At 32.8% G+C, this 11,116-nt stretch overlaps 1 protein-coding gene across 1 annotated transcript; it reads right to left on the bottom strand.

Annotated features, from left to right (window-relative positions):
• Window positions 1–902: 902 nt before the first annotated feature.
• On the bottom strand, window positions 903–10,754 carry LOC108741568. The gene is made up of 5 exons (XM_018476412.2): window positions 10,585–10,754; window positions 4,927–5,014; window positions 3,124–3,371; window positions 2,883–3,035; window positions 903–1,339 (listed from the first exon to the last, which is right to left on the bottom strand). Exons 1-5 carry the CDS (start codon window positions 10,603–10,605, stop codon window positions 1,154–1,156), a joined length of 696 nt encoding a protein of 231 aa, XP_018331914.1. The 5' UTR covers window positions 10,606–10,754; the 3' UTR covers window positions 903–1,153.
• Between the last annotated feature and the right edge of the window lie 362 nt (window positions 10,755–11,116).

Genomic DNA, 11,116 nt, shown 5'->3' with positions numbered 1-11,116 from the left:
CGAGGAGCAATTGTTAAACAAAATGAATAAAAGGAAAAAGGGAAGACGGTCTTTCCTACCCATGACAACGTGCTTAAAAACAGATATTTCATATTACGACATACAATACTTTTAAGTATATTAAACCTTCGCAATTATGTCTGGTATAGAACGAAATAAATCTTAAATTAATTACCGAAATACGAGAATCAATACAACAAGTGTATTACAGAAAGAAAGCTTGCAATATTCTGGTCAAAAAATAAATAAAATGAAATATATATATACCCTAAGAAATAGAAAATTCAATGTTGTAGTGGTCTGTTGGGTTGTTTTCCCAACGTTCCATCCACAACTGTGGTGGACGCTTTCATGGGCAATGTCGAAGTCTTCTCTGATGCAAAAAGGCGACAAGTGCACTCGGTGGACCAAGATGGGTTTTGTTCCATGATTGACTGCGTTCTATTTCGGTATAGTAGTTGTTTTTAATCGCTTCTCTGTACAGATAGGAATGGTAATGGTACATCAACCATCTTGGTCCACCGAGCACACTTGTAGTCGTTTTGCATCAGAGAATTCTTCGACATCGCCCATGAAAGTGTCCACCACAGTTGTGGATGAAACGTCGGGAAAACAACCCAACAGACCACTGCCCATCAGCCAGGATAACAACCCACCTATAAATACAAAATTGGTTAACGAAATGTGAGATTTAAATTTCGATATACAATTTATTTGAAGGAATCCTTTGAATAAATAAAATACTTAAAAAATTTCTTTCTGTAAAATCTACAAACGAAATATAAATCAGAAGAAAAAGCTAAAATTGCCTACCTGAGGGTGACATTTGGTGCCCTCCGTTGGTGCCTGTGAAAAAAGGTACGAACAAGATTGCAAGGATCCTTTACGATGATGGTCAGATAAATAAGAAAAAAGATGCTAATTTATTTTTTACATACAATAGATACTATGTACTAATACTTATGTAATAAATACAATAAACAATTTTGGGTGACGTTTTGAAGTTTTTTTTTTGTTCTAAAGTTTGTGCAGTCTGAAGTGTTAAATAAATAAGAATTGTTGCTTTACGAAATGGTATAAGGGTTGGTAAAGATTTATGTAATACATTAAAATATTTGAAAACGTTTTTATAGGTCAGGTCACAAAGCGTTTATTATTTTGGCGGTTTTTCGATGTGGTGCGTTGTCTTTGCCGATTTATGGTCTTTTTTACCATAACTTTCGTGTTTGGCGTGTTGACTCTTGCTACCGCCTTCCTGCTTGTATTTTTTGTCTACTTTCTCGTTATGGCCACTTGCTTTTTTACCTTTTTTACCAGCTTCGTCCCCGGTCTTTCCAGCCTGTAATTGAGAAAGCGTTACGAGGATTTGCATTTTTTAAAGGTGATGGATATCTTAATATCATCCCCTCAAAATATCTACAGTTTACAAGGATAAAATGTAACGTAATTAGAGGGTGGTAAGCATGACGTTGAGTGCTGCACATTGTCTCACATTTTTAAAGTTGTCACTCCATTGGGAATCCCTTAAAACGTGATGAATGTCATTTTAAATATAAGAGTATTTACTCTCTATCCTTGAAGAACATAAAGCTGAGTGCTAATTACAATCTTGCATTTTTAAAGCAGTCAAAGAGTGATGAATGGCATCTCAAACTTATAAGTATCTTGAAAAACATAAAGTTGAGTACTAATTATAGTCTAAAGCGTTTAAAGCAGTCACTTCATTGAAAATTCCTTAAAGAGTGATGAGTAACGTCTCAAACTTATTGGTATCTACCCTCTATTCTGGAAGATTATAAGGTTGAGTGCTAATTATAGTCTAAAATTTTTTATGCAATCACTCTATTGGAAATTCCTTAAAGAGTGATGAGTTGCACCTCAAACATGTGAGTATCTACTCTCTGTTCTTAAGAAACATAAATTTAAGTGCTAATTAAGCCTATTTTCACATTTTCGAAGGAACTGCTCTATTGGAAATTCTTCAAAGTGTAATGAGTAGCTTCTCAAACATAAGAGTGTTTTACCTTCTATTATTGAGGATCTAGTCGCTTCTTGAGTGTCTACTTTCAAAGATAGGGACCTTAATAGTGGCACACATAACTTTATGCTCATATGGGAACATTTGCGGCAAATGAGACTGCTATTTTTCATTTATACACACAAAAGTTTGAATAGGTACTGAAGTAGCGAGTAGATTCTCAATACAAGAGAGTAGACACTCACATTGTTAAGAGTTTAAGTGTCTATACTCTTGCACTTTATATTTTAAACGGGGTGCATTTATTTTAAAAATGTGAGACCATCACTCAACTTTTTGCTTACCATCTAGAGAGTTTTGCATATCAATGAACTCAGATAGAAGAGACAGAAAAAGTGGTAGAAACATAAAACAAAGAATTTTAACCACACGAAATCGCTTTTATGTTCGTGAGGGGTTAATTCGAAAAGGATTATTAAAAGCGTATCCTTAGAGCAGAGCTCTCTACGAGTACCAAGCGTGGACGAATGGCAGAAATTACGGGGTGTTAGAAAAAAACAGGAGAATAGAGGAGATGGTGTGAAATTAAGCAAGGAAAAGGAGAAATAAGGTGGTACAACAACTTCTGAGACATGACGGGCCAGTTAGGGACATATTAGAATCAAGAACAGGAATAAAAAAATGCAAAGAAGAAGACCTACAATAATAATCGCAAATATTCAAGACTATGGGTTGTTCTAGTTTGTGAGAAATTAAAAGAATAGCTCAGGAAAGGGAAAACTGAAAGTGAGTCGCCCTAAATTAAAAACAGTTAATTTTTGCTAGAGTTTTTCTCAAAAAATAAAATATTATCTCAATCAATTATTTCATCGCTACAAATTAAAGACTTTGTAACTTTACATACCTTGTGTTTCCCTTCTTCCACCCTGTCGTATTTTTGGGACTGGAATCGATTGTTTTTGGACCCGAATATTTGGAAATCTCCTCCTTTTTCAGCCTTACTGAAGAAACTGTCATGGGCATTTTTTTCGTTCTTGTGATACTTTTCCAAAAATCCCTGATAAACAAAAGAAAAACAATCAATTACTCATCAAAATTATACTTTTGCACGTTTAAAATTAAAAAGTGAATATTCAAGCAGGTACCTTTTTGTAATTTCCCTTAAAACGGGCCCCACCAAGCTTGAAGGCACCTGCATGGGCGTCATGGCCAGACTCCTGGTAGCCCTTGGCGTATTTGTCACTCGAGTGGTACTTTTTCTTTTTACCGCCCTTCTCTTCGTCATCTACCCTGTGAAGGTCGTGGGTAGAATGACCTTTTCGGGCAACCTCCGCATGAGTGCCCGACTTCTTACCTGACTTTTTTTCGTCGTTGTGACCATCATGATGAGATACTGCATAAAAATAAAGGTAAGAAAATTGACAAAAAAAAATATTTAATTACTTTATAAAGGTATATATACAGGGTAGTCCATTAAGTGCGCCTTGATTTCTAGCGGTTTTGCCATTGAAATTGGAAGAAAATGTTTCCAATAAAAAATGTTTCTGGTGAAATCATCCATTTCGCTGTTAAAAAAAGCATGAAACGCACTTGGCTTTCCATCTAAAAATTTCTTTTAAAGCACATTAAATCATTACACTAGTAATGTTCAAATTTTAAATGTTTCAAACACCAATAACTCATTTTTTCAAATGGGAAGCTATGTTCATTTTGATATCGTCGGATGCAAAATTAGATTCTCTTTCGATTTTGTTAAACCATATTAGGGTCTACGCATGACGGTTTTCAAAATAATTGCGATTTGTTAATTATTCTGTTATGTGCAGAGAAAACGGATTAATCCTAGGCGACATGGGTCTACAGCAGAAAACACATTCTATCATGAATTATTGATAAAATTACTTAAACCCAATACAACACGGACAACTAATGTCTTAAAAGATTGCTGTCACTTCACGAGCAGAAGTGAATGTGTTTTCGGCTGTAGACCCATGTCGTCTAGGATTAATCCGTTTTCACTGCACGGTACAGAATAATTAACAAATCAAGTCAAAAGAGAATTTAATTTGAAAAAAATGAATTGATTTTTGAAACATTTAAAATTTGAACATTACTAGTGTAATGATTTAAAGTGCTTTGAAAGAAATTTTTAGATGGAAAGCGAAGTGCGTTTCATGCTCTTTTCAAAAGCGACAGCCGTATCTTTTTATCGAGTATAATTTCCAAAATATTAAAAATTTTGCAAGGTACTACAAACGTCAAATTTCGTAGAAATTTCTAAATAACTCCAAAAAGATATCGCACAGACAAAAATTTTGCTTAATAAAGTGGACATTAAAATCGATGCTGAATTCAAAAATGTAATAATATACAGGGTGTTCTACTTAAAATAAGACAGTTGATGTGTACTTCCGGTATATCCGGAAGTCCGCCATATCTGAAACTATTTTTCGCTTAATAGACTACCCTGTAATTGAAATATATTTAAACGTCTAGGGGCAGGGATACCATATTTGTTCTTCGACTTGCTATGGTAATTCTTAAATAAAAAATTAAATTTAATAAATAGCAATAAGGAGTAATACAAATGAAATAAATAATAGATAACAAAATACTAGTAAAAATATGTAAGATAAAAAGTCATTTGTTAAAAACGGTAACGAAGATTTAGCAATGCCATCAACCTCTTTATTCTTTATTCTTTATTATATTGTATGTGGTTTGCTCAATAATAATTGGCCATGTAATTTTAGTAAATGTTACTAAAAATAGACAATACTCTGACAGCAAATAAGAAAACAACTTGAAGATAGATTGTGCAAAATACATGTAAGAAGTTAGCAGCTTTTGATATGTAATTGAAAGAAAAAATAAGTTCGGTTCGTTATCGATTTGGTGTTACAGTGGATTATAAAGTATAATAATTGTTAAAAAAAGTATTAGAAAACCTTTTTTGGCAGCTCCCTTCTTTTCTTCGTGATGGTGACTCGACTCCGATGTAGAAACGTTGAGAAGGACTAAAAGGCAAACAAGAAGCTGTAACGAAAGGAAACATGAGTTATTATCTATCTGTCATTGATTTTAAAATTTATAATTCAAACTTAACACAAAAAAAATAATTGAAATACAATGTGAACTCTATATAACGACACTTAAGGGACTGAATATTTTTCGGCGTTATAAAGAGTGGTCGATAAAGGAAGAGAGAAATAAAAGATAATATTTTACTATTCTATAATAATATGCATTTACCAATATAGTACAAATTTTGCACACGAACATTATTATTCATATATTGCGTATAGCCTGTTATCTTCGTCTGATGTTTTTTGCTGCTCCAATATTTTAATTGTATTTTGTTACGTATCTTACTCATATCTTGAGATACTGCTGGATCAATTTGATTATATAAAAAGTATTTTTTTAATAGTTTCGCTGCATCAAGTGCTTGTTTGATGCTTGGTGGAGGGACAGGATCGTCTTCTTCAACAACATACACAGCTGCAGTTCTTATCTATTTCGGAACTTAGAAAGTACTGCTTAATGATTTATAATGCCACATTGTCGTCGTTAAATAGAGTGAATGTGACGCTATATAGAGTGTAATATTGTATAGAAAACAATGTAAACCAACCAAAGTCAAGCAATTTCGACGTTTTAAGGAGTTTGTCGTTAAATCGGGTGACGTTATAAAGAGTTTACACTGTATTTTAAAACTATCATGAAAGCCTGTAAAATTTGTTAACACGTTACAACCATATTCACAAAAAATATATTTTTCAACGTATCACTAACGAGCATAGCAAAGAAATAATTGCTTTACGTAAAGGTAACAATGTTTTCGTAACGATTAGCGTAAATAAAGAATAAAACATCATCCCACATGAGTTATCGTTAAAACTATTTGCAGCACAGGTTTAAACATAAAAAGAAATTTATTTGTCTGCTAGCACAGTTTTCGGTGCACATTTTCCAAAATTAATTAAAGAACAAGAAACAGATGCCGATGATTTAACATAACATAAACGTTACCTTCAAATAAGCAATTCGGTATTCGAACAGGTTTGGTTTATGTGCTAAACTGTTCTCTTCCGGGTTGAATTAATTATTAGATATAAAATTAGCATTCTTTTAAACATGGAGAAGGAAGGTCAAACTTGACTGGAACTTACAGAAATAAAATAAGTTGCAGTACAATTACATTGATAATTATTTAAAACCATTTTCTTTGCGGCAATGTATCTCCTTCAAAAATGATTTATTATAAATAAAAAGCTTATTTTTAATACTAAAAGGATAAGTGATGAAAAAAAGGAAGTCGCTACATTTTTGACAACTATTTGCTACTCAAACCTCTGTGAATTTCAAAAATTGTTTTTAGCAGTATTTCTATAGATTTGAACCAAATTCAAGTCAAAACCAATGCAGTTTTTCGTTCTCAAAAACCTTTTCCCGTTATTGAAAAGGATATTGTAATGAAAAAGGATAAAAATTGGCATTAGTGGCTCTTCTATAACCTGACAAGAATTGCCAAAGTGTCTTCGGAACCTTTTCCTTGTTGTTTTGTTTGTTTGAACAAGGTTCACGTCAAAACGGATGGATAGACTTGAACGTGGTTTTCACTAAAGTATTTGGCACGTATGTAGAAATGCAATATTAAAAGTTTCATCCCCGTTTATCGACAATTAATGTACGTAATTTCAAGATTTGTATGTGGTAGTAAAGCTTTCGAAACCCTTTGCCTGTTCTTTTGCTTTTTTGAACAAGGTTCACGTCAAAACGGATGGACAGACTTGAACGTAGTTTTCACTAAAGTATTTGGTATGTATGTAGAAATGCAATAGTAAAAGTTTCATCCCCATTTATCGACAATTAATGTTCGTAATTTCAAGATTTGTATGTGATAGTAAAGCTTTTGAAAAACCTTTGCCTGTTCTTTTGCTTTTTTGAACAAGGTTCACGTCAACACGGATGGACAGACTTGAACGTAGTTTTCACTAAAGTATTTGGTATGTATGTAGAAATGCAATAGTAAAAGTTTCATCCCCATTTATCGACAATTAATGTTCGTAATTTCAAGATTTGTATGTGATAGTAAAGCTTTTGAAAAACCTTTGCCTGTTCTTTTGCTTTTTTGAACAAGGTTCACGTCAACACGGATGGACAGACTTGAACGTAGTTTTCACTAAAGTATTTGGTATGTATGTAGAAATGCAATAGTAAAAGTTTCATCCCCATTTATCGACAATTAATGTTCGTAATTTCAAGATTTGTATGTGATAGTAAAGCTTTTGAAAAACCTTTGCCTGTTCTTTTGATTTTTTGAACAAGGTTCGAGTCAGAACGGATGGACAGAATTGAACGTGATTTTCACTAAAGTATTTGGCATGTATGTGGAAATGCAATAGTAAAAGTTTCATCCCCATTTATCGACAATTAATATGCCTGATTTTTTGTATGATTTGTATGTGAAGTAAAGCTGCAAGAAAAAGCTCGTTCATAGTAAAACGCACAAGAAGGATATTGTCATGAAAAAGGATAAAAATTTGGATGTGGCTCCTATAAGCTCTTCTACAATCTGGCAAGAATTGCTAAAGCGTTTTCGGAAACGTCTCCCAAATGTTTTGTTTATTTGAACAAGGTTCAGGTCAACACCGATGGACAGGTTTGAATATGTTTTCCATCGATGCGGTGTTTTCTTCCGGGCTTTTTGATCGTGGTCCGTAGAATTTAACTTTTCCAAACGTTTCGCCGTTCTATGCTGACGGCATCTTCAGTGTTGACTGTGCAGTCGTAACTCAGCACCTCAGGACTACGGCCAAAAAGCCAGGAAGAAAACACCGCATCGATATTTTCCATCAGTAAAGTATTTAGCAGATATTTAGGAATATAGTGAAGTAGTTGCATTATAATAACCAGACCATAGGTAAACGTCAATTACGCCGATATTTCTCAACAAGTGCAAGCAAAAATCTAAAAGCTACTGAAAATTAACGTGATTTATTTCTTAGTAAAAACATACGTTAACTGTTTTTCTTTCAAATCAATCAAGTAGAACCCGACGTAAAGCAAATAAATGCATGCTGAAGTTATTACAGGCACAGTTGGATGTTTTATAAGTGGATTGTAAGTTTATTATTTTGCAATAAACCAAGTTAAATTTAGTCTACCAATCCACCCCGATATCTGCGAAAACCTTTAACGGTCCATTGGTCAAGTTATTGAACTGGATCTTACTTCCTATCTGACCCTATTTACGAACACGGTTTCCATTACGTAACAAGACCATTATTAAATTACAACTTGTTGCGCTGTGTTCTTCTCACTTGATTAATAATAATCTTCGAGAAACTTAAAATACGTAAAAATGCAATCGGCGAACACCGCCAAATGATATAAATATATACGTAATAAAAGCATTTAATAATGGCATTCTTTCTTTTGTTTTCTTGTGTACTTGATATACATGTAGGTACTCTACTTATAATTTGCAATGTTGTCATGTCAGAATTTAACTGTTGCTAAAATCTTTTTTGGAAGTTTTTCTTGAAGTGTGATATACAGACCTTGGACTACTTATGAGAGTTTGTACATCCATTGTGGGTCAAAAATTTTGCAAATGTCCTTAGCCAATTTCTAAGGAGATAATATTTATTGAATACGGTCCTGCATAATGTAGACTTACAGATACTAGAGTACGTCTGAAACTGTGCATAAAATACCTCTATAAATACTTGTAATAGGAATTTAGAAAATTATTTCCAAAAGAATTGTAACGAGGTTTTCTTTATTTTTTTTAATTATTTTAAAATTTCAAGGTAAGTTATCTTGCCTGGAACAACCTTCCACCAGACTGAAACATCGATTTAAATTTAGAATCACGATCGCGTTTTCTGTTAGAAAATAAATTTTATAAATAATCCCGAACTTTATTATTCTTAGCACTACTTCACAAACAATCTTTATGGTAAATTACAAAGGTGTTATTTTTAAACCGAAACAAAATCGAGAGCCATCCAACAATTACGTACATCCTTCAAAAGTTACCTGATTTTTTTTTACACTGGACATACATAAGTGACATAAAACAGTTATTATTAATGCTGATATCAATTTTGTTTTATTACTATTTTATATATAAGCGTAAACACAAAGTTTCAATTAAAGATACTAAACTAGCTGGTTAATGATTAACTGTTAACAGTTATTTTTTTGGAAACGAAATTAGAAAACAAAAAATACATATGCGAAGCCTAAAATAAGTCGAAACATTAGTTTTAAGAGCCAAGCGCCAGTATTTCTTACTGTTGAAGACACAGTGTTGATACCGTATAAAATATCTATTTTGAGATGCCATGAAATCAACAAGGATCTGGTTCAATCACCGAGAAAAATAGAACAGCAAATCTAAAGACAAATACACAAGAACGCTACAACATTGATGAGAAACTACAGGTGGCAAATGAAAGTGAATAAACAAACTGCAAAAATAATTATTTTAATGGTAAATTTCAATTCATGTAATTCCCATTGCAAACTGAATAATTAGGTTTTGCATTTCCAATGGAAAATTAATTTAACAATTTTATTTGGTCGACAACAAAATTCTCTTGCGTAACAAGCTTTAAAGTAGGTACGAATTATGCTGGTATATCTATCAGTCTATTTGTTTAATGATCGTTCGGAGATAATAACGAAAGCAACGGTTCAAACGTTTTTAAACACATGCACATAATACTGGTGTTTTTTCTTCTATTTGGAAAGATGCCAAAGGTTTTTTACCGTAGCAGTAGAACTTTTTTGCCCACAAAGCGGCTATACAAATTTTCATTTTGTTTACGAGCATCTTTGTCGGGAAATATTAAAAGCTATTTTTGACCACAAATACTAATTTAACACAGGAACTTGACGAAAAGAATAACAATCTAAAATAACCTAATAGCATAATAAAGACCTAAGTACGTTTGTAACAGTGATTATTGAAAAAACAATTGCAGTAGTTATTTGGCATGTTTTGTTTTTGAGTTTAAACATTAAGAATTTGCCCATCAGTTGGACCTTCAAAGCCCAATTCATAAAATTTTTCATAAGAAAAGTAAAAAATGTATAATATTGCTGTGCGATTTTAAATTTCACTGATTCGCTGCAGTTTTCTATTGTCATTATTAACGCTTCATTTTACAACCAGGTGGAAAATTATTTTAGTGTTTAAGAACTTGTTAGAATAGAAGCATTCAAAAAAATTGTTTTCTGTTACTATTATTGAAAATTATGAATAAAATTACTATTATTTCGAAGTATGAAGTAAAAAAAAATAAAGTAGCAGCTTTTATTTATTTTGTTATCACCAAAAATTGTTTAGGAAGTCGGTAACTAATATAAATATGTTAAAGATTCTTCAGACTCCACAAGGGTTGAAACAGAAACACCAAACGGATCGAATTCCTAAACACTTGTATTTCAGTGAAACATATTATCAGTTAGAAGATAGATACCTATTTAACAACGACAAGTGAAGCGTAAAATTCTAACGGCACCTCGTCCTGTTTTACGTAAATGCATTTAAAAATAAAATCTGGTGTATTCTGAGAAAATTGAAAACATACCAAAACAACGGCGATTTTCATTGTATTAACAGCAGTAGATAACACGCACCAAAGTACAAATCACAAATCTACGTCGCGCAGTACTCAGAAGAAACTCGCGGCTAAAACTCGCGTTCCCCGTGGAAGAACAAGCAGACAGCCAACTCTCAGCAAGCCAAAGAGAAAAGGAGGGGAACATGCTGGTACTATGGTACCTGGCTCTGATCTTATAAAACTAATTATAATACGTCATCACAACAAAGGAAGTTCACCTGCTCAATTAGATACAAATACCTTGGCTTCACGGCCCACCAAGACAACATTCTACGCACATACATGGGCAACTCAATGATGGTAAAGGACATTAGGAACCAGTTCTTGGAATAGGACCCAGAAGTACATGTATATGTATTCGTTTGCATGAGAACACGAAGGAATAGTTAAAATGGAAAATGTTCCTTTTATTTTTTTGGTCGCAAAGCAATGATAAGAGGACGAAAACTATCAATTATTTAAAGATAAATAATAAAATATTCAAGCTAAATATCTTACA

This window comes from Agrilus planipennis, unplaced genomic scaffold (assembly GCF_000699045.2).
Source record: "Agrilus planipennis isolate EAB-ADULT unplaced genomic scaffold, Apla_2.0 scaffold232, whole genome shotgun sequence".
Lineage (NCBI taxonomy): Eukaryota > Metazoa > Arthropoda > Insecta > Coleoptera > Buprestidae > Agrilus > Agrilus planipennis.
Note: the sequence above shows the minus strand (reverse complement) of the source record. Positions and strands in the feature narration are given on the sequence as shown.

What these genes read in the sequence shown, in the direction of transcription:
- LOC108741568 (XM_018476412.2), bottom strand. Translation starts at nt 10,605, where the DNA reads ATGAAAATCGCCGTTGTTTTG. An exon ending in TTAAGGGAAATTACAAAAAG is followed by an intron (nt 3,036 to 3,123) that starts GTACCTGCTTGA and finishes TTTGTTTATCAG; the next exon opens with GGATTTTTGGAAAAGTATCA. An exon ending in TGGAAGAAGGGAAACACAAG is followed by an intron (nt 1,340 to 2,882) that starts GTATGTAAAGTT and finishes TCTCAATTACAG; the next exon opens with GCTGGAAAGACCGGGGACGA.